A 24,379-nucleotide genomic window follows, 5' to 3' on the forward strand; every position below is an offset into this window, starting at 1 on the left:
GGTCAATTAATCTTCAACAAAGCAGAAAAGAATGGAGAAAAGACAAATAGTGTTGGGAAAACTGGACAGCAACATACAAAATAATGAAATTGGACAAGTTTCTTACACCAAACACACAAAAAATAAAATTTCTAGGATTTTTCATTAGTGTAATTTTTGTTACTTGTAATAGCAGAGATTTGAATTGAACCTGTAAAAGAAAAAATCTTCGCTCTGTTAATTGAAGTATAACCAAGTATAAAAGATACAATATAGTACTATACTTAAATTATAGCATTAACTTGGACAGAAATTAAAATGTCTTAATTATCAATATGTATTTTTTGAGATTTAACATCAAATACAGTGAGTCTATTTTAAGATAAATTTTTATACATTTCTTTTGTAGTCTCATATCAATAGAGTTCTAGAAATGTTTATATTTCTTTCATACAATGAAAAATGGTAAAGTTCTGAAAGAAATAAAACCCAGGTTTTACTGATTTGATATGTATACTAAATTTTTAAAATTTTTTTTGTTTCAAGTTTTTGTTCAAATTCAGTTAACATATGGTGTAATACTACTTTCAGTAGTAGAATTTAGTGATTCATCACTTATATATCACATCCAGTGGTCATCACAAGTGCCCTCCTTAATACCCATCACCCATTTAGCCCATCTCCCTGCTCCTTCCTCTCTAGCAATCCTCAGTGTGTTCTCTATAATTAAGAGTCTGTTTTATGGTTTGCTCTTTTTTTTTCCTCCCCTATGTTCATTGTTTTGTTTCTTAAACTCCACATGAGTGAAATCATATGGCATTTGTCTTTGACTTATTTCACTTATCATAATACATTCTAGCTCCATTCACGTCATTGCAAATGACAAGATTTTCATTCTTTTTCATGGCTGAATAATACTCCAGTGTGTGTGCGAGCGTGTGTGTGTGTGTACCACAACTTCTTTATCCATTCATCAGTTGATGGACATTTGGGCTTTTTCCATAATTAGGTTACTGTTGAATATTCTAATTTTTTTTATTTTAAAGCTTTTATTTATTTATTTGAGAGAGAGAGAGTGAGCACAGAGGGAGAGTGAGAGGGAGAAGCAGACTCCCCACTGAGCAGAAAGCACAATGCGGGGCTCGATCCTAGGACACTGAGATCATGACCTGAGCTGAAGGCAGATGCTTAACTGACTGAGCCACCCAGGCACCCCAAATATTCTAAATTTTTAAATGTAAAAGAAAAATACACACATTAGGTACTTTAATAAGTACTTCTATAATTATCCGGTATAAATAAACCAATCATTTGTGCTTAAAAACTTTAGAAAGTCCCCAAACATAATTTTAGACAAAGTTCTGAATTTTTAAGATCACTTCTTACCATAACTGATACTGTACTAATAATTCAGTACATGAATCATAATTCATGTACTGAGCTATCAAAATTTTAAGAGCTTCTACAGTCTAAAAACAGTTCATTTGTGTATAATTTTTTATACAATTTAGTTCAAAATTATACATACTTTAGTTCAAAATGCTGAATTCTATGTTAGAATATAATTTTCTATCATACAAGTAGTTCTGTATACTTTCTATGTATGAAAGTGAACTTTCTGCAACCATATGTACATAGTCTCTATCTGAGTCTTACTTCAGAATGTTGGGGGGTGGGAGAGTAGTACCTCGCATCTCTCTTTTTCAGAATCACTATAGTTGATTCTGATATACAGCCACTGTCTTAGATTTTACAGAATAACTACACAATCAACATGTTTATCTTTGCAAAAATACTGTAAACAATGATTACAAATATAGCTTTAGAGTCTTACAAGTTTAAATATCACTGATAATCTGGAGAATATATTAATTTTTCTGTTATTATATAGGCTTATGCAACGGACATGTTAAAAAATTTTTACCACACACCTGTCATGTATCAGACACAAAAGATGTTATGCAAGGGGGTACAAAGCACACGAACATAGGTGAGACACAGGAATCTTTAGAAGGGCCACAAAGGGGCGCCTGGGTGGCTCAGATGGTTAAGCGTCTGCCTTCGGCTCAGGTCATGATCCCGGGGTTCTGGGATCGAGGCCCGCATTGGGCTCCCTGCTGGGCGGGGAGCCTGCTTCTCCCTCTGCCTCTGCCTCTCTCTCTCTCTCTCTCTGACTCTCATGAATAAATAAATAAAAAAAAAAAAAGAAAAGAAGGGCCACAAAGCACACTTCTTCAAGCACCACCAAAGATTAAAAGAAAGTATTATGATTCAGAGTAGGCAGTTATTTGCATTTAAATCAGAGAATATTGAAGCAGGAGGTATTTAAAATGAAAATTGGCCAAGAAATGGTGAATCACACAAGCGCGGACAAAGAGACAGCTTCAGAAAGGAATAAAATAAGTACAAGCATGAAGGTGGGAAAGTGTAGGACTTGCTTAGAGAAGATGGGAAATAAGACTGGAAAGGTGATGGGAGGTCACAATGTGGCTCAATTAACAAATTAAGTGATCTGTATTAATTTAAATGTAATGGGGGAGTTGCTCAAATAATGGGATCAGAGCTGTACTTTTGGAATTTAAATCTGGCATTTGTACATCAAAAACTAATGATGTACTATATACTGGCTAACTGAATATAATAAAAACAAATAAAATAAAAAAATAAATCTGGGATTTGTGAAAAAGGATGAACCAGAATGATGGTTCTGCCTCTTTCTTTAACCAATAGATCATAATAAATGAGCCAGAGGCAGAAAAGATCTAAACTAGAGTGATGGTGACAAGTAAGCAGTTCCACTGGGTAAGATGGCATAGATTTTACCAAGGCAGAATCTAAGAGATTCTATCCATTCATTCTTTGAACAAATATTTATTAAGTGCTTATAATATGCCAGCAATTTCAAAAAAGGGAAAGGAGAAAATATAATAATCTGAAGAAACATCAAGTGACATCTATATACTGGAGGTCTTGGAAGATTTACAGTGGGATAAGAGTGAAAGCAGAGAAACCAGATAGAAGACTAATACAAGCAAGAGACAGTGATGGCTTGGGATAGAGGTGTGGTGGTAATGATTGGATTTGTGATAATCTGGATATAGAGCCAACAAAATTTGAATGCAGGGGCGAAGCAAAAGAGAAGTATCAAGCAAAATTCCTAGGTTTGATGATGGTATTAATTACAAGATAAGGAAGACCTGCACTCCTCACTGCAACCATAGCAGTTCCACTTTTATCAATTTTATATATTGGGGTTCTATGTATTAGATTTTTTAAAGGGTTCTGCTGCTAAAAAAAAAAAAAAAAAAGTTTGAAAACCCTTGCTCTAGCAATTCAAGTATAGAGCTCCACAAAGTGATCATGACCAGAGGCACATATTTGGGAAACAATATTATTGAGATTAAAGTTTAAGTTGGGTAGGATAAATGTGATCATGTAAGGAGGGGGGGAAAGTGCAAACACAAAAGACAGTAGAGAAATGTTCACGAAGGACAGAAAAATCATCAACCACAGAGAATAGAAGATTTTGTTTTCAGGCAAAAAAGGTAAAATGGTACCAGTAAAGTTGAGGAAAAGAACAGGGAGGTGGGACTAAATCCAAGTTGAAAGAAATTCCAAAGAGTGACTACAGCAGATACAGATTCTTCTTCCAAGCAATTTTCAAAAACGGAAAGGAGAAAATATAGTAATCTGAAGAAATATCAGGTGACATCTATATACTGGAGGTCTTGGAAGAACCCCACAGAAGAGAGACTAAATACAATTGCAATGAAAATCCACTGAGTGTTAAAAAAAGGTGAGTGATGTGATTTGTTTTATGCTTTGAGGAGACTATGTTTTATGCTTTGCGCTGGTGTGTAAAAAAAATTAATGATGAACACAATGATTATGTAACTTAAACTTTGTTGCATGAAACATAATAAAATTGTATCAAAAATTACATTCCTATCACATCAGCTCTTATGCTCTTCAATAAAACCATTTAGTTATAAATCACATTTTAAAGATTTCTTGGATTTTATGTCATTTAAATAGAACACTAAACATAAAAAATACTTAAATATGTCTATCATGCATTTAAACCTAGAGATGATTAGTAATAAACAGATTTAAAAGTCAATATAGCTTAAAGTCTGGATCCATAATGGGAAACACTGAAAAATCTCTTAATTTAGTCTGCAAAGCTACTGTTAGTTTTATTAAAAAAATTTTTTTTTCAGGTGTACTTTAGAAATCAAACTACTAAGTAGACATACATTACTCCACAACTGAAGACTTTAACATATAATTTTCTAAATAGTTACAGTTCAAGAAAAACAGTTGTGCCCCCAAAAGACCAAGGGTAAAGTACATTAATAAAAAACCCACATAAATTTAGTTTTGCCCCTCCAATGAGATACAATTTAATTACTTAATTAACTGACTTAATGACTCAAAAAATATTTTTTGAGCACTTGCCATGTGTCTAGCACTGTGTTAGATGATGCAAGATAAAAATGGCTAAATTAGGAGCTTATAAACTAGCAAAGAGAGATCAATTTGTAAAGAATTATGTACACTGTGTTAAAAACGCTGTGACAGATGTATGTGCAGTCTATGGCTGAAGCAAAAGGTAGGCATGATTGGTTCCTACCCAAGGAGGAAGAAACCATAAAGATTTCGCAAAAGATTTCTAGAAAATGTGACACTGGAGCTGAACCTTGAAAGTTAAGAGGACATTTATCAGCAAAGGGCCTTTCAGGCAGCCTGAACAATGTGAGCAAAAGTAGGGAGTTATGAAATAGCATGACTTGTTCGGGAAACTGAAAACAGTTCAGGAAATTGAGGTGAGGACTGACAAAATATGCGTTAAGTTGCCAGGAGTCAAGTCACAGAAAGCTTTAATGTCATTTTGAGTAATTTGAATTAAATCCTATAGGCATATAGTAGCCATCAAAGAAGAAAGACATGATCAGATTTTATTTTAGAAAGATAATTTGATGACTATGAAAAAAGAAGATGGGGAGGGAGAATTAATTTGGAGGTTACTGGAGCATTGATGGACTGAGCAAAACAGTAACAATATAGTGATACAAAAGGGGAGGATCTGAGAGACATTTAGGGGGTAGAGCTGGGACAGCAAAAGATTTCGGATGCCTCCTGGTTTTCTGAAGCAGGAACTGGATGGTGTCATTCGCAAATACAAAAAGATTCAGGAGATATGGTAAGAAGCTCAGTTTAGTACCTCTGACCTATGTGACTGGAAATAACAAAAAGAACCTCAAGCTAGAAAAACTGAATGGGATCTCATCTTTAGAAACTGTTGAATTCACAAAAGATTTGTGAAATGGGTCCAATTACAACAATTTTGAGGCTATATCATACAGAAACTTATTAAGGACTGTTTCTACACTCTGAGCACACATGTATATGTTCAAGTTTTCAATAAATATAAAATAAGGTGATTGACAAGTTATAGATTCTTTATATGAAGATAATATCTGTATCTGTTAATGAGATCATTCCTTAGTGGCTAAAATTTTTTAATCTGATGAATGGTTAATATGGATCCCTATGCAAGTGCTTTAGTCAATCTTTACAGTTAGGTCCTTTTACAAGTTATTCCTGAGGGGTGTCTGGGTGGCTCAGTTGGTTAAGTGGTTGGCTCTCGATTTCAGCTCAGGTCATGATCTCAGGGTCCTGGGACAGAGCCCGGCATCGGGCTCCACACTCAGTGGGAAGTCTGCTCTCTCTTTCTCCCACTCTGCTCCCTCTGCTCCTACCCCCTGCCCCCGCTCTCTGTCAAATAAATAAATAATCTTTAAAACAAAAAACAAAATGAAACAAAAATAAAATAAGTTATTCCTGAGATACACAAATGACAATCCTTTCCTTCCAAGACATTACAAGGCAGGGGCACCTGGGTGGCTCAGTTGGTTGAGCCTCCAACTCTTGATTTTTGGCTCAGGTCATGATCTCAGGATTGTGAGGTAGAGCCCCATAGTGGGCTCTGTCCCCAGTGCAGAGTCTTCGTGAGATTCTTTCCACCTCCCTCTTGCTCCTACCTCTGCTCCTCCCCCAGCTCATGCTCACTCTCTCTCTCTAAAATAAAAAAAAAATTTATAAGGCAGATGTACAATCTGAGCACGACTTGAAAAATAATCGTTTCTATAAGTCAGCTAAATATACATTATAAACAAATATATATGACAAAAAAGCACTGAAAGAGAAATAGCATAAAATCTCATCTTAAAGTGAATAAATGCTGAGTATATCCATAGGAAAAGAGTAAAAATCTGGTGTAATGAATTGAGAGAAGTCTTCTTGGAGAAGGGAGGTTTTAACCAGATTTTGAAAGTTATAAGTTTTCTGAGAAACAGAATAATGATCAAAGGCAAAAGGAAGAAACCCAAAGTTTTTCCATGAAAAACAGTAAAATGACTGTTTTGAGCAGTTTGTACATAACTGGAAGGTTGAGGGGGGCAGCTGAATGATGGTTCTTAGAAACTAGGCTGAAGAGTTTTATCTGCTATGACAGAGTATCACCAAAAACTCCTGAAAAGGAAAATTATAAAAGCTTTCATAAGTTCCCATGATTCCAATTTTCTTTTTGCACTATAAAACCAGACAGCAAACGAAACTAATTGTTTTCAGTGTAAGTACAAACTTAAACAAATCTAGTATTTAAAGAGTTTTCAATTTAGTTATTCTTGGCATAGTTATAGGGGCATCTCAAAACCTAAATTTTGGTAATGTCAATATGCCCCATCATTCAGAATCTGTCAAGCTTGAAAGCAACACCCTCTTCTCTAAAAGAAGCATCTGCTTATCCTTATGTTTCTTCAAATCTGTGGCAGGAAAAGCAAGCATAGTTTTATGTATACAACCATGAACTGCTTAATGTTAAGCTATGGAATACTGTCAGTAAATATTATGGCAAAATTGCTCAGGGACAATAAAACACTTAAAACCTTTTAGGCTTTAGAAAACCACAACTAGCTTTACTGATCTCTAACCTTAATTTAAAATTTTTAGGCCCAACTGTCCAAAAACCAAATGAAACTTCCATGCAGATGTCAAAAGTCCATTTAACCACTCATGATCCTTTAATAATTAATTCTCATTCTCAATTTTATTACTGCTGTGAATACTGTTAGAAAGCCAGGTTTAGAAACTCACCAGATTAGCAATTACAAGATATGAGTTCTAATTCCATGAATTTGTTGTGCAACCCTGGACAAGATAATTTCTGAGCCTTTGGTTCAGTTTGGTTTCTTCTATAAAATTGGGAAGTTAAACTAAGATGATCATTGAGATATGTTTAGCAATAAAATTCTGAAATTCTCCCCCTGTCCTTTAGCCTGATACCACCAAGTTCTGCCCATTTTTCCTACATGGAATCTTTTATATGCATTTTAATTTTTCTATTTCTATTATCATATGACTGTAGGTCTTTATCAGTCAATTTCCTTACTCATCTTCCTTCCAGAATCTCCACACCCTGATTTATCCTACATACACCATAAGTCATATTCTTTTATCTTCCACTCTTTCTGAACCTTGAGTGCAGAGTAGAGTTAATCACACTACTCTTTCCATGGCCCGTTATCACTATTAGTTGTGAAAGACTGCTCTCGTTTGTTTCTTTTATTTTCCTGTTCATTCCCAATCCCTCTCTCATTCCCCTTCATTTTGTAGGTTCAATTTAAAATGTGATATATTCTTGGACATACACAAATAAATTTTATTTATTTATTTGTTTTAGAGAGAAAGAGCACAAGCAGGGGGAGTGGCAGAGGGACAGGGAAAAGCGGGCTCCCTGCTTAGCAGGGGAGCCCGATGCGGGGCTCGATCCCAGGACCCTGGGATCCTGACCTGAGCCAAAGGCAGACACTTAACCGACTGAGCCACCCAGCCGCCCCTGCATGCATGTTTTTATGCTATAGATCCGTATCTCTTTTTACTTTAATATAAACCTTGTTTTTTAGATCTATCTATGTTGCTGTAACTACACCTTTACATGTAAATACATGTTTCTAAATGATGCACAGTATATCACAGGATGCAAACACCACATTTTACCTATCCATTTCCTCAGTGATAGACGCTTAGGCTGTCTCCAATGCCCTACTTCTACAATCACTAACTTGAAGTTAGGGTATATCAGTCCTAGTAATTTTTAAATTTTATTCTTTTATAATATATATACACACATAGAATATATATATTTTATTTTACTGTATACTGATATATATATCCATTACCAATATACACTACTGTTTAAAATATTTAAAATGTATATCAACTGTATCTGTACTGTAATTTCCTTTTGTAACTTGTTATTACACTCCACATATTTCTGATACTGATAATTGGTATCATAATTACCACATTATTTCAGTACTAGTATTTAGAAATAGTATCACATTATTTTAACTTGCATTTTCTTGATTGTTATGACTTTTGAAATGTTCATATCCTTTGCCCAATTTTCTATGGACTTCTTCTTATTATTGATGCTTAGTTAATGTATCCTCAACACTAATGCACTGTCAAATTATATGCACTACAAATGTCTTCTCAGACTATGGGTTGTCTTTTGACATATTGATTTTTGAAACAGAAGTTTTACATTTTAACATATTCAAATATATCAATCTTTTCCTTTTTGGCCTGCATTTAAATTCTGATTAAGAAACACTTTCCTAGCAAAATGTTCAAGAGAGATTGTTCGATATTTAAAAAAAAATCTATACAGTTTTGCTTTTTATATTTAGATACTTAATCCATAAAACCACATAAATACTTAAATATGAAAAGCAAAACTTTACAGATTTTTTTGCATGGATAGCAACCATCCCTCATATGATTATTTCCCTATTGATTTATAATGCCACCTCTGTCATATACTAAATTTCTATTTACTCTTTTTTCTGTTCTATTTTGTCAAACTCATGCTCTTACAAATAACATTGCATTTTATTCTTCTAAAGAATGGTCTTCATAAATGGCACTTTCTTATTTAATGATACTAGGATTAGATTACCAAGTTTCTCTCTCTCAGACACATATATACACACAAACTACAGGAGTTTTAACACAAATTACACTGAGATTAATTTTAAAGATCTGGCAACACTTATTCTCTTTAGGGAATTTAATCTTCCCATCCAAGAAAAGTTGACCATTGAACAACATGGGGGTTAGGAGGACCGACCTCCCACACCATGTAGTAAAAAATCCGCATATAACTTTTGACACCACCAAAACTTAACTACTAATAGTGTACTATTGACCAGAAGCCTTACTGATAACATTTATAGTTGATTAACCCATATTTTTTAAATTATACATATTATATACTGTATTCTTATAATAAAGTAAGTTAGAGAAAAAAAAAGTTAAGAAATTCCTAAGGAAGAGAAAATACATTTATAATACTGTATATATTTATTGATAAAAATCTGCATATAGATGGACCCATGAAGTTCAAACCTGTGTTGTTCATGAGTCAACTGTACTTATCTATTCCAGTCTCATGGCTTTAAACACTATTCTTTTTTTTTTTTTAAGATTTTATTTATTTGACAGAGAGAGACACAGCAAAAGAGGGAACACAGGCAGGGGGAGTGGGAGAGGGAGAAGCAGGCTTCCTGCCGAGCAGGGAGCCCGATGTGGGGCTCGATCCCAGGACCCTGGGATCATGATCTGAGCCGAAGGCAGACGCTTAACGACTGAGCCACCCAGGTGCCCCTAAACACTATTATGTTGATCATCAAACATGTCATATCTTGAGTCCAGATCTCTATTGAACTGCTTGCTAATGGTTATCAGCATGAGGATTTCCAGTAGTTACTGCAAACTCAATATGGCCCAAACTGCCTCCTCCCCCACCAAATCTGGCCACCTATACGTAGACTTCTCAGTACATTCTTCGGTTGCCTGTGGAAAAAAAACCCATCAAGTCACTCTTATGACTCAATCTCCCTGTTACCTCCATCCAATTTGTCAGTAAATCCTCTTGAACCTACCATATAAAACATTAATATCCAGAACCTGACCATGTCTTAACCATCTCCCACCGTTACCACCACAGTCCTACTCAACGTGATTTTTTGCCTGGGTTACTGTAATAGCTTCCTCACTGGTCTCCTTGCTTCCATTTTTGCCTCATTACAGTCTATTTTCAATATGGCAGTCAGAATGATCAATCGATTAAAATATAAGTCAGATCATATCAATCTCCTATTAAAAACCATTCCTAAAAAACGAACAAAAAACCATTGTCCTCACAACAGCCTATAAGGCCCCATATGACCTTGTCTTCCACTCTCCAAAACATTTCTGACTTTATCTCTTACTGTTCTCCTTGTTTACTCTGTTCCAGTATACTCTGTATACTAGTGAGAGAGAGTATAAAAAATGGCCCCAAATTCTTCCTACTGTACATCCACATCTTTGTAACATGATGTTGAAAATCTTCCCATCAAGAGGGGTATCTATTTCCCTATCCTTTGAATTTGGGTTGACCTGGTGAGGTGCTTTGCCAGGAGTAATTAACAAATATAACCCAAGAGAGGCTTGAAAAGTATTTGTACATTGGGATTTGCTCTCTTACTATCTTCAGGAACCCTGCATGACCAAGTGAAGAAGTAAGATTTTCTTTGTTGTCCTGGTGAAGAAACTGCCAATTGCCAGACAGGTTTATCATCCACTGCCAACTACTACACTAACTGTTAGCAGACCAACCATCTGACTAGAGACACATAGGCAAGTCCAGTAGATACAGCCCAGTAAGCCCAGACCGGAAAACTGCTCTATTGTCCCCCCCATATCATAAACTAAATGGGTTATTGTTTTGAGTCACAAAGTATTGGAATGGTTTGCTACTCAGCAATAGATCACAGAGACATCCAGCTTCTTTGCTGTTCCTTAGGCACGTTTCCAACTATGCAATGGCAAGTTCTACACTTGGAACACTTTCCCTGTATTGTATGGATAATCTGTTCACATCCTTCAAGTCTTTGCTCAAATCTCAACTGCTCAGTGAGATATTCTGAATACTCTATTTAAAACTGCAAGCCCTTCACTACCCCCTCTCCCCCCATAGTAGCAGTATCTTTTTTATTTACAGTAGGTCGTTGGGACACATCTGAGTTTATGCTAATGAAGTGACTCAAGGTAGGACCCTAGATAGTTTCAGAATGGGAGGTGGGCCATGCTGGAAAGAGCAACCATGTAATTAGAAAGTTGGAGCTTTGAGCCATGTGATACAGGCCCAACTTCCTGACCTCCAGGGAGGGGAGGGAGACTGGAGATTGAGTTCAATCAAGTGGCCAATGATTCAATCAGTCAAAGTACTTAAATTTCAGAAGTATAGTCAAAGTTTTGTTCTATGATGCAGTCATTTCAAAAATATTAAAAAGTAAATTTATTTATTTACATTTAACATAAATCATATGCACATAATAAAAATCCAATAAAATCTCTGGACACCAAGTCTTAGCTGAGCTTCCTAGTTGATGAACATAGTGATATGCCAGGAGGGTGATGCTCCCTGGTTCCATGTCCAGAGGACATGAAAGTTCAAATTTTGAGACCTTCCTAGATCTCACTCAATGGGTTTCTTCTTTTGGCTGGTTCTGATCTGTGACCTTTAAAATAAAACTAATCATAAGTACAGTGCTTTTCTGAGTTCCCTGAGCCATTTTAGAGAATTACTGAGCCTGGGTAGTTAGTGGGAACACTTGCATTTACAGCCAATTGGTGAGGGGTGTGGGTGGCCTGGGGATCCCTAAACTTGTGTCTTAGTGAGGGTAGTCTTGTTGGGGATTATGCTAGTAACTTGTGGAGTCTGGACTAACTATGGTTAGTGCCAGAACTGCACTGCAACTTGTTATACTTTTATACTACCTAGAGTTTTCTATAATGGACTTATATTACTTTTATAATTAAAAAAACCAACTTCCATCTTGAAAAAAAGAATAAAATCTTGCAATTAAGTAAGTCATTCTACTTTAAGCTGTAAAATCAGTAACATCTAAAGAAATAAGGATGACCAAATAAGAGCCCACAAGTAGAAATGTCTAGGGGAAAAGAAAGTAAATTTATTTAAATTAAATTAAAATTTAATTGTTGAAAATTAAATTAAATTAATTTAAATAAAATAAATTCTTTTTTTAAAAAAGCAAAATATTTTGTGGGGCAAAATATAGGATGGTACAAAAAATAAATAGCAAGGTTCATTTAACAAACAGAAACTTACATTTTTTATAAAATGTTGATTTATATTACAATTTAAAGATATTTCTAAATGACTGCATCATAGAGCAAAACCCTATTATGACTATACTTGTGAATTTTAGGTATTATGAATAAGGGGAACAAAAAGTAAAAAAGTTTTTCCTGTGAAGTCAATGCAATGATTATTAAACCACTGGGCCACAATAAATATGTACAGTATTAACCTGCCAGATTTTTAAAAACCCTCTATTGGCTTTGTCTTTTTCCCTGTCTCACTTCCCCACTCCTCTACTGGTATTACATTTAAATAAACTACATGATTTGACACCGTTTTCTCAGGGTCTGCTTATTGGGGAATAAAAGATATGTGCAGAAAAAATATTTCTAAGACAACTGATTTTCCTCCATAAGCACTGGTTTTACCTTCATGGAACATCCCTTCACATACATATAGTTGTCTCCTCCTAACCATCTTGATTTCAGCCTTTTCTGGTACTAACAGATCACACATATAGAAAGCTATTGACAGAGGCTTAAAAGGGAAAGAAAAAAATGCTCATGGAAAAATTATGGCATCATCACTTACTCTGAAGAAAAATAATTGTTAAATAAAATAACAAAATTCATTTTTGAAAATACCTAAGTTGTTTTCGGAGTCGCTCAATTTCCACATTTTGTTCAGTTACTGTTTTCAGAAAGTGTTGGTTAGTCTGCCACAAGAAAAAAATAGAAACATTCAGTATTAGAACACTTAAAACTACATCTTTAAGGATTAACGGTAGGGCATATAAGTAGAAAAAAACAGAGTCATGATAATGATCAGAGTTTTTGACGGTAAAATAAAACCTTGGCAATCCTTCCTTGCCTTCACTTTACTACTCCAGTGGACACCTGCTTCACTTCAAACCACCTGCATCTGCTTTTTGATGTCTTATGGTTTTCCTTGGCCATTCAAGCCTGTCCCACTTAGTGTCTTAGTGCGGGTAGTCTTGTTGGGGATTATGCTAGTAACTTGTGGAGTCTGGACTAACTATGGTTAGTGCCAGAATTTGTTTACCTAACTGCACAGAAGATGACAGGTGCTGTAGAATTCATGTCCCCAGCCTGCTCTGGAAGAGCTGGATAACAATGACTTAAGAGAACTGGTATGTAAATTTCCCAAAGTCCTCCCGTGCCCCGTGGTGGAATAAGTCTGCGCCTGTTCTACACTGGCTTCCAGAATCCACTGGTAGGATTAAGTTTCAGTTACCCAAGGTATTAATTTGCATGATTGTTAGAAACCCTTTGGCTGCTCCTTGGTATTATCTCCTAAATAAATGACATGCATTAGAACACTTTTCTCAGGGTTAACCTGAGAAGGAACCTAACAGAAGATACTGAAGCAGACTTCGAAGTGTAGAAAAAATTTTTCTAAGGGAATTGATTTTCTTCTCTAAGTGATGATTTTACCATGAAGGCACAAATTCCTTATCCTTATCATCTTTATCTATATGCCTATGGGCAATGTTATTTAGACTATAGTTACCTCCTAATCGACAGCCTTGATTTCAGTTTTTTCCTATCCCAACAGATCATGCATACATCTTTCCAGCTGCCTCTCCCGGAAGCAGTTTTCAATGTGCTTCTCTCATACTCTACCCAATCTTATGGACTTCATGTTTTTTTTTAAATATTTATTTATTTGAGAGAGAGAGAGAATGAGAGATACAGAGCACGAGAGGGAAGAGGGTCAGAGGGAGAAGCAGACTCCCTGCTGAGCAGGGAGCCCGATGTGGGACTCGATCCCGGGACTCCAGGATCATGACCTGAGCCGAAGGCAGTCGCTTAACCAACTGAGCCACCCAGGCACCCCAGGGCTTCATATTTTTAATATACTATTTTATTTCCCTCTGGAATTGTAATTTGATTCTGCCATCATCCATTCACTTTAAGACAGAAATAATTGTTTCCTTTCTGCACTTTGATAAAACTTTATATGCACTTTTACAATGCATGTTGCATTATATTCAAACAGTAAATTTAAAGTTCATAGCTACAATACTTTGAAGACTACCTTCTCCCAGAATTTCCAGTGACTGGCACATGATTTAATGCATTCTAAGTACTTATACCTTTAAGGAATAAATGAATGAGTGCCTCCAATGAAACATAAAGAGAGCCTGAAGACTGCATTTTTATCTTTATTTTGGGAAGCAGACTATTGCAGACCAGAATTTAGTGTTCAATTCACAGACCACAATTTAATTAATTAATTAAAAATATTTCATTTATTTATTTGACACAGAGAGAGACAGCGAGAGAGGGAACACAAGCAGGGGCAGTGGGAGAGGGAGAAGCAGGCTTCCCACCGAACAGGGAGCCCGATGAGGGGCTCGATCCCAGAACCCTGGGATCATGACCTGAGCCGAAGACAGACGCTTAATGACTGAGCCACCCAGGCGCCCCTCACAGACCACAATTTAAAAAACCGACTATCACATGCAGGGAAAGAAGGCCAGAATAATGAGAGGCAGGTAAATTATACCATACCAGAATAGTTTAAAAAAAATTGGGTGCAACACTGGGCATGAATCAGGAAAGACATAATGCTTGCACGCAAATAAACTAAAGGGTTGATTTGAAGACGTGAGCTTGTTCTGTTACTCCAAAAGATAAAACCATGTATCAATGGGAGGAAATTTAACAAGATTTTAGCTTTCTTTTTTTTTTTTAAGATTTTATTTATGAGAGAGAGAGAGCATGAGTGGGGGTAAGGGGCAGAGGGAGAAGCAGACTCCCTGCTGAGCAGAGAGCCTGATGCATGGCTATGTCCCAGGACCCTGAAATCATGACCTGAGTGGAAGGCAGACGATTAACCAACTGAGCCACCCAGGTGCCCCAGATTTTAGCTAATAATCAGAATTCAAAGGAACAGACTCTTTGAGGAAGTGATAAATCTCTTACAGGTAATAGTTAAAGCAGAGGCTAATGATCATCTAACTGAAAAGCATTTAATAAAAGGATGCCTATATCATTTGAGGAAATAGATGACCTTTAATATCGTTTCAAATTCTCCTGTGAAACTATCAATGACTTCATTCCAAAATGATTCACAACTCTGAATTCTTTAATGTCTGTAATGTACTGTTAACGTTTTATTATACACACTGTCTTGGCTCTAACATAATTAATGCTTGTGTCTTTTACCATTTGGGAGCACCTTAAAGGTAAATGATGTAGAGTGATTAGGGAAAGTATAAATTGGAATTGTGAATTTTAAAAAAGCTAGTGTTGGGAACTAACTTGTTAGCAAGCCTAGTAGAGCTCAACAACTGCATCTGAATATGGTGTTCTCTGTCATTACAAAGAAAATTATATGCTATATTAATATTCTAGAATTTGGAGATTCAGAAAGGTCCAGGGAAGCATCCCTTTCAATCACTGATCATGATTACTTCATATATCATCCCTGTCTTACCAAGTAGGACAGGAGTTTGTGGATAGATGCACAGTTCTCTTGCAACTAGAGAATCTTTAACAGTGACAGGAACTTAATATGCAATCAGAAAATATATATTTTTTTAAAGATTTTATTTATTTATTTGACAGAGACAGCGAGAGCAGGAACACAAGCAGGGGGAGTGGGAGAGGGAGAAGCAGGCTTCCCGCCGAGGAGGGAGCCCGATGTGGGACTCGATCCCAGGACCCTGGGATCATGACCTGAGCCGAGGGCAGACGCTTAACGACTGAGCCACCCAGGCGCCCAGAAAATATTTTTGACATCAGATGAGATCGGGCATGTTCAGGCTGGTATATCACAGACCTGTACCTCTGAAACAAATAATACCTTATATGTTAAAAAAAAAAAAAAAAAAAGAAGATAGTAGGCAGGGAAAAATGAAGGGGGAGAAATCAGAGGGGGAGACGAACCATGACAGACTATGGACTCTAAGAAACAAACTGAGGGTTCTAGAGGGAAGGGGGGTGGGAAGATGGGTTAGCCTGGTGATGGGTATTAAAGAGGGCACATATTGAATGGAGCACTGGGTGTTATATGCAAACAATGAATCATGGAACACTACATCAAAAAAAATAAATTAAAAAAAGAAAAGAAAATATTTTTGAATAATTTTATAGAGATGAACAAATCTCAAAAAAGAATATGATTTCAGTAAAGATAATCTCTAGGAAATGTAAAATCCCATTGTATCTATAGCCATAGTAAATAAACTTGTACTTTCATGTACCATTCACATCAGGGGATTCTACCTTCTGTAGGTTACAAATGTGCATTGGTCATGAAGGATATTTACTCCTGTGTACTCATCAAATGATTGTACATCTATAGGGACCTATTCACTTAATCAGCTTATTCGTGAAATCAGAAAACTTTTTAATGAGTACTTTTCTTCAAGTTTGATTTTGACTCAAACTTGCTCCTGCGACTATTCTCTGAATGCTCTTTGAGAAGCACAAGATCTTTATAATCACTTAACTATGTCCCTTCACATTCAGCAGTCTTGTTTGATACCCAGTAAGTACTTGAAAAAATGCTTAAATTTTGGGGCGCCTGGGTGGCTCAGTCATTAAACGTCTGCCTTCGGCTCAGGTCATGATCCCAGGGTCCTGGGATCGAGCCCCACATTGGGCTCCCTGCTCCACGGGAAGCCTGCTTCTCCCACCCCACCTGCTTGTCCTCCCTCTCTCACTGTCTCTCTCTCTGTCAAATAAATGGATAAAATCTTTAAAAAAAAAAAAGCTTAAGTTTTAAAATTTCTCTTACCATATTCCTTTATTTTAACCACCCGCATAGTCTCTTTTTCTTTACAACACGACTCTTTCATCCATCCTGTCACTTCTTTATCACTTTTATTGTACCCATCACTTCCTATTCTTAGTTTTGGCTAAAATCTGTGAATTCTTGTCCCTTAGAAATTTTTAATTTTTTTCCTATGAATACTCAAATATTCATTTCCCCTGACTTTCATCAGAATGATTTGGGGTGGCTTATATCCAAGTAGGGGCTCTATGGTATAAGATACCAAAGGATTATATAATCCCTGCAATTCTAAGAGATATACTGAAAGAACGAATAATTGTGATATGAGGTTAAGCTATTAATTTCATGCAGAAATATGATTTAATTATGGATATCAGTCATTTTGTTTTGGAGTACTTTAATACTATTTAAAATGTCTAAGAAGTATATTATCAAAAATTTTAAGTGATTAGAAGTAACAAGTGAAATTTAATAATTTTTTACATGGTTAAAGGAGAAAATTTTGGAAAAATAGAAAAAAATTGGATAACGTACTTTTGATGGCACAACTCCACTCTTAAACAAAGACATTTTCATTAGGTACGAACAAGAATTAGCAGAGTTACTAAGCAAAATGAAGAAAGGAAAGAGAGGAATTACCTGGGATGTCATAATTGTATTACTCAACAATGAGGTAAAATAAAATGCCAAAAAGAAAGGAAAAGAAAAGGAGAGAAAAGAAAAAAAGAAAAGTGAGAGGAGAAAAAAGGTAAAGAGCAGAACTAGGAAGGCTAATTATTACATTTCTTTTAGAAAAAAATTAAAGGGAAATTTAGATGTACCAATTAATACTGATGTCCAGTCAACTAACAAATGATTCTTAATGTCCTATTACTTTTAAGAAACTGGGCTATTCATTTAAGTGTTCCACAATTCTTATTATATACCTACCAGCATACTAAATGAAATACTAAGAATAAAGCATGAGTTCTACTCTTGAGAAGCTCACAGTCTAGATTACTCTCGAGATCCTACCAAGGACCCTAAGATTACTAATAGATTAGGTGATATTTCAGAAAAATGTTAGCTTTAGATCTCTAGTAAGTATTGTGAACATTGTCATGCTATCGAATGTGAAAGGAAAAGACAGATAAAGAGAAAAGAGTACCACCTACCTATTTTCATTTCACATACATGGGCTTTATTGTTATTGATTTTTATTAGCATAAATAAATATTAAAGTCACAATTTCTTGTTTATATCAACAAGTACACTAAATGGATATTTTCACTTACCATTTCTATGTTCTCATTAGTTACATGAAGTTGCCTGGTCAATTGTTGAAAATTGGTCAATTGATCCTACAGTAGGAAGGTAGAGGTGTGTATAAATAGCATTCTGTTTACAACCCATATGTAAAATTAACCTAAAATCAAGTCTAAAATCATTATGCCTAAGTCTAGATGAATTTAGTTGTCTTCTGTTATTGTGTGAATTAACAGTTGAAGAAATAAGATAATTTTTTTTAAATGACTACAAAATTAAATAAGGTGACAATGTAGAAACAAATGTGGCTATTTATGTTTTATGTAAGGCCATTATTTCTAGAAATCACTCTATTAGTAAATAGACATGCTGGAGAGAGATTGCACAATATTGAAAAACTACATTCAAACTGACTCAAAAACTACAATATAAACCCTGGCACAGAAATTATTGTTTCTCTCTCCCCTTCTTAAAATTCTCATAGCTTGAAAGCCCAAGTTTCAGACTGTGATTATCTGTTATGATCCTACTAAGCACTGTATGTGCAGGTGACACAAAGCTGGAAGGGGCTATTAATATGTTGGATGACAGAATTAAAGACTGACATAACTGGAGAAATAAGGACAAAGTATTATTTGTAAAGGCTTGTACAAAAAACCTAACTGCATAGTTAAAGTACAATAAAGGTGAAAAAAATACCACAGGACTTAGTTGATTGATCTAAATGGGGAAACAGCCTCAAAGAACTTACATTTTTTTAGAAATAGTTTCTTAGATCTCACAGGTAAAAGCCTTTTCTTTTTGATAAAATGCCGTGTATGTATGTGTATTTTTAAAAAAATTTTTAAATTTGAGTATAGTTGACATACAATGTTACATTAGCTTTAAGTGTACAACATAGTGATTCAACTTCTCTATACATTACGCTATGACTCACTGCTAGTGTAGCTACCATCTGTCACCATACAATGCTATTACAATATCATTGACTATATTCCCTGTATTATTATGCCTCTTATTCCCATGACTTATATCATTCAATATCTGGAAGCCTATATTTCCTACTCACTCCCCTTCACCCATTTTGTCCATTCTCCCCATTTCCCCTCCCTCAGAGGTAAAGGTCTTGCCCAGACTACATATAGGTTATTTTCAAACCAGAGCATATATAGAAAAATCATTTTGTAAACTGCAAAGTGTCATGTAAGTATTATTATGACTCCTTTAGGTAGAAATTCCTAATTATGATGACAGTAATAGGAACATTCATAAACTGGAATTTGAGAAGTCCATAAATGAGAATTGAAGTAAGGAGTGATAACCAATGTATTTAAACGTCTGCCTTCTCAAAATCCATAGAAAAGGAATCAGAATTTGGAATACTCCATAGTTTTCAATGTTCACAGCAGAAAAAGAACCAATGGAAGGATCAAGGAGGCAGGTTTTTCAATGGAATGGATCGTCTTCTGAGATGATAAGTTCTTGTCAACAGAGGTTTACAGCAAAAGCTTAGATGTCCACTTTGAAAGAATACAAAAATCATTCCAGCTCTGAATAGAAAGAATGCCTTAATAACCAATAAGATCTCTTCCTATTGTAAAATTCTATTCTGATTAATTTATGCTAAATACACTTGACATCTATTTTATTTTATTTTTAGGATTTTATTTATTTGACAGAGAAGGTGAGCGAGAGAGGCAACACAAGCAAGGGAAGTGGGAGAGGGAGAAGCAGGCTTCCCGCTGAGCATGGAGACCGACATGGGGCTCAATCCCAGGATCCTGGGACCATGACCTGAGCTGAAGGCAGACGCTTAATGGCTGAGCCACCCAGGCGCCCCCGCTTGACATCTATTTTAGAGGTAACTTTAAGAGTGTTAACATTTTCACTTCACATGGTGTTGTCATTATATTTGAGCAGGTTTCTTCACTGGCCATAATCTAATGAATAGTTCCTGTCATAGGCCAATATAGAAGCTTTGGGGGTTCATTTATACAGAATCATCATATAGCTGCTTCTTAGAACTAAATATAGCTTTCATTGATAATCACATTATAAAACCTAATGTATACTAGGCATTGCTTTAACTGTCCAAGAAATTTCTAACCAGCAAAGATCTATCTAACATACATAACACAGTAGACACTTAAGCATTCCTCTTCAAAACAGAGTTTCTCAAGAATGAAGATTTACATGAAAACTGATATACAAGAAAACCATGAAATCCAAGATTACCTTTTGTTTTTGACTTTCAACTACATGAATCTGGGCCTCAGTCATATGTTCCTGATAAAGTCTCTGAAGTCTGTCCAGCTCCTGAGAAACAGTCTGCCAGAGTTCCACAGCCTGAGTTTTTTCCTATAAAACAAAAAGAATCAAGAATTCATTAAATTATTAGCAGGCTATTGCATAGTACAAATGAATCATACTCTTTTACAGAATGAATCCTTGTATATAAAGTCACAAAAATAAAAATGGAACTTGTGTAAAGATGGTATAGTTGTAATATTTCTGATGCTATATACTTGTATTAATAACAATTCAGAGAAGGGGAGCTCAGCTGATAAAGCACCTGACCTTTGATTTTGGCTCAGGCCATGATCTCAGGGATGTAAGACAGAGCCCCGCATTGGGCTCTGTGCTGAGCATGATGCCTGCCCAAGATTCTCTCTCTCTCCCTCTTCCTCTCCCTCTCTTTCCCTCTAAAAAACCCAAACAACAAAACACCAAAATCAAATAAAACAACAAAAAAAAGCATTTCAGAGAATAAACCTAAAGATGAAAATGCCTTATGTTGAAATTTTCTTTTTATTCAGATTTCATAGCTAAAATTTAACTCTTAAATCAGAGATATGGATTTAAAGCACTATCTTTGTTCCATAAGAAAATATAAGCCTTGGAAATTACTAAAGATAATTGTCCCTGATAAAGTACAAGATTTTTTTCAGATTGTAAAAGTAATAAATGTTATAGAAAGCTGGGAAAAGACAGCAAAACAGAAAACAAGAATTACCTGTAATTTTACCACCTGACAGTAAATACTGCTAGTGTCTGGGTATAAGCATCTTTATAAATTTTGGATGTATTCATGTTTTTAAATGTGATTTTGGAAAAGAAGTTTGTATTTCTGTTCTTTTAACAAAACTGGGAATCATACAGTGTACTATTTGTACCGTATTATTTTCACTTGGCATTTTATAATCAGAGTTTTCTCACATCATTAACTATTCTTTCAACACAGCAAGTCTCAAAGTGTGATATAGAGACTCCTGAAGTCAAAATTTTGTTCATTATAATATGAAGACATTATTTGCCTTTTTCACGCTCATCTTCTCATGAGTGTACACTGAAGTTTTCCAAAGTTTATATGATGTGATGTCATCTCTCTGATGGGTATTGGAATGTGTTCTTATGCTTCCATTTGTTCTTAAAAATCTCTCAGTTTTAATCTATAATATGACAAATACTGATAGATATATAATCCACAAAAAGAGAATTCTTCGAGGTCAGCAATAATTTTTAAGCATCCTGGAGAGGGGTCCTGAAACCAAAAAGGGTAAGAAATGCTAAGCTAGTAGGTAAAGAGCATTATTCTCTTTTTATTGTCTAAAAAGAAGAGTGGAGCAGGTTTTGGCCATTTGCTGAGGGTTCCTCAGCAAGTTGTTGACAGAGTCAGGAGGAAACATTTACCTCTTTGTTTCTAAATCCCAAACTTTTAAAGATTTATTTATTTATTTTTTTGAGAGAGACAGAGAGAGAGAGAGAGGGGTGGGGAGGGGCAGCAGGAGAGGGAGAGATAATCTTAAGCAGACTCCCCACTCAGTGCAGAGCCCGATGTAGGGCTTGACACTGGGCTCAATCCCACCACCCTGAAACCATGACCCAAGCTGAAACCAAGAGTTGGATGCCCAACTGACTGCGCCACCCAGGTGCCCCAAAAGCCCAAACTTTTAAATCCCAGGTCAGAACTAAGCCACCCTGTTTTAGTAAGAAGGTAACAAGGTGTAGTGAAAAGATAAGCGTTTTAAGAAGATAATGAGTATACATTTAAAGTAAACAGAGGTTCATAAGTTTTAAGGAAACTATTACTGAAGTATAACATGTATTCAGAAAACACAGAAATCATGAATTTTCACAAAGCGATTGCATCTATGTAACCAGCACACAGTTCAAGAAAGAGCATGTTATTACTAGCACCTAGAAGCCCGATACCCCTCTCTTCAAGATACTACTATTCCCCCAAAATAACTATGATCCTGGTTTCTACATCATCAATTAGGTTTGCCTAAAACTTACATAGTTTTAAAATGTGTAGACGAACAAATCTGGAGCCATAAGGGGGGGTAGGGGGATGGGTTATCCTGGTGATGGGTATTGAGGAGGGCACGTTCTGCATGGAGCACTGGGTGTTATGAACAAACAATGAATCATGGAACACTGCACCAAAAACTAATGATGTAATATATGGTGATTAACATAACAATAAAAAAGACTTGGATTCAATTGCTGATTTTTGGCTGAATGATCTTGGACAATTCATTTTAATTCCATAAGAACATTTTCTTTTCAGTAGAATGGTCAGAAAGACACGTCATAACCTCAAAAGGTTGTAGTTTTACAAACCTGCCTGATAGTAAGAATCATCGGGACAAATAGAAAACCAAGAATCTCTAAAGCAGTGGTTCTTATAGGAGGACTAAACCATCAGGCATTACCTCAGAACGCGTCAGAAACACAAATTATTGAGCCCAGACTTCTTGAATCAGAAGATTCAAGATTTGAGATTCCCCTTGGGAAAGGAGAATAATAATCTATTTCAAAAAGCCCTTGGGAAATTATAATGCACAAAAAAATTGAGAACCAATGTACTAATATAAAATTTTTAAATGGTATAACCCATCATTTGAAAAACCAATTTAAGTGATTCCATATTGTTAGATTTTTAAACTATTTCCAATTTTCATTATCATATATAATAGTATAATGAACATTTATTCATCAATTTTTACATACAGTTTCTTAGGATAGATTCCTAGAATCTATGTGATATCCTAGTCTAATTAATTGGTCAAAGGATATAAATGTTTCTAAGGCTCTTATTGCCAACCTGCCCCCAGAAAGATTCTTACAAATCACACTATCATAGCAGAACAAAATACTCCAAACTAAAAATATTAAGTTAGGTACTCAATATTGTACTAGTGTTATCAGCTTCCAAGGCCATTACATTTGCTTTACCCAGCACCTTTTGCACTCAATTTTAATTCTTTATCTTGCTGTTCAGTAATGATGATGATAAAAATAATACGTAAATTTATTAATTTACATGTGTGTTAGGCATTATGTGCTTTATGGGAATTTCTGAATTACCATAAGAACTCCATGAGATAAGAATTATTATAATCTCCATATATAAATGAAGGTAAGGTAAAAAGACATTTCCCAAGATCACAAAGCTAGCAAATAGAGAACAAACTCAAGAAGTTTGACGAGTTTTTTTTTTTTTTAACAAAAGCTTGTTTTCCACGAAAGCAGGAACCAACACTCTCTATCGTATCCTCAACAATTAGCACAGTGCCTGATATCTAATAGACATCTAATTAATACTTATGAAATAAATGAAGATATCTGAATAGTCAATTTCTTTATGCTTATTACTTTGATAAAGCATAATAATTATTTTATTTTTTACTATAAATTGTATTTAACCTAATTTTTGTCTCTTCGGTTTGGATTCAACTAGTTTTCATGAGTAAGACAAAGGTCTTTCAATTTAGTGATGGATACCAAAATAATTTTATGTGTTTTATCACACCTTAAAAACAAAATACGTAAACATATATGAATAATAAGCAGAATATTTGACATTACTGTTTTGATACTATTGAGTTATTAACATTTTCTATTATTTACACTTCATAAGAAGCCTAAACTCCCATTCAGTTAAAATTTTATATTTATTAACAAAGTAAATTATAGATTTTGGGGGAAATTGTGTTTATAACCAATCAGCTTTTTCCTTTTGACTGCTCAGAGTTGGACCTCATCAATTTCTTCTACGAAGTGACTGATCCAAAATGTAGCAAAAAAAATAGGACAATCTTCAGAGAAATAATATGAGGTGGAGCAAGATGTAGGAGAAAGGCAAAGAGAGGGTAAGGCAGGAGGAGAAAA

The 24,379-nt window shown here is 35.3% G+C and overlaps 1 protein-coding gene across 11 annotated transcripts in view; it reads right to left on the reverse strand.

Annotated features, from left to right (window-relative positions):
* Window positions 1-24,379, reverse strand: part of SCLT1 (sodium channel and clathrin linker 1) — a 183,836-nt gene that overhangs the window by 108,948 nt on the left and 50,509 nt on the right. For all 11 annotated transcript variants that reach the window (XR_003208832.2, XR_003208834.2, XM_073892263.1 and 8 more), the window contains 3 exons: window positions 20,441-20,563; window positions 18,235-18,300; window positions 12,841-12,911 (listed from right to left, as the gene is read on the reverse strand). Coding sequence is in view for 9 of the 11 variants with exons in the window: in XM_073892263.1 (XP_073748364.1) it covers window positions 12,841-12,911; window positions 18,235-18,300; window positions 20,441-20,563 (260 nt within the window). In the remaining 2 variants the exon portion in view is untranslated. The remainder of the gene's footprint in view (window positions 1-12,840; window positions 12,912-18,234; window positions 18,301-20,440; window positions 20,564-24,379) is intronic.

The sequence above is a fragment of the Callorhinus ursinus genome, unplaced genomic scaffold (assembly GCF_003265705.2).
Source record: "Callorhinus ursinus isolate GAN/ISIS: 27379988/994484 unplaced genomic scaffold, GSC_fseal_2.0 scaffold4, whole genome shotgun sequence".
Classification (NCBI taxonomy): Eukaryota; Metazoa; Chordata; class Mammalia; order Carnivora; family Otariidae; genus Callorhinus; species Callorhinus ursinus.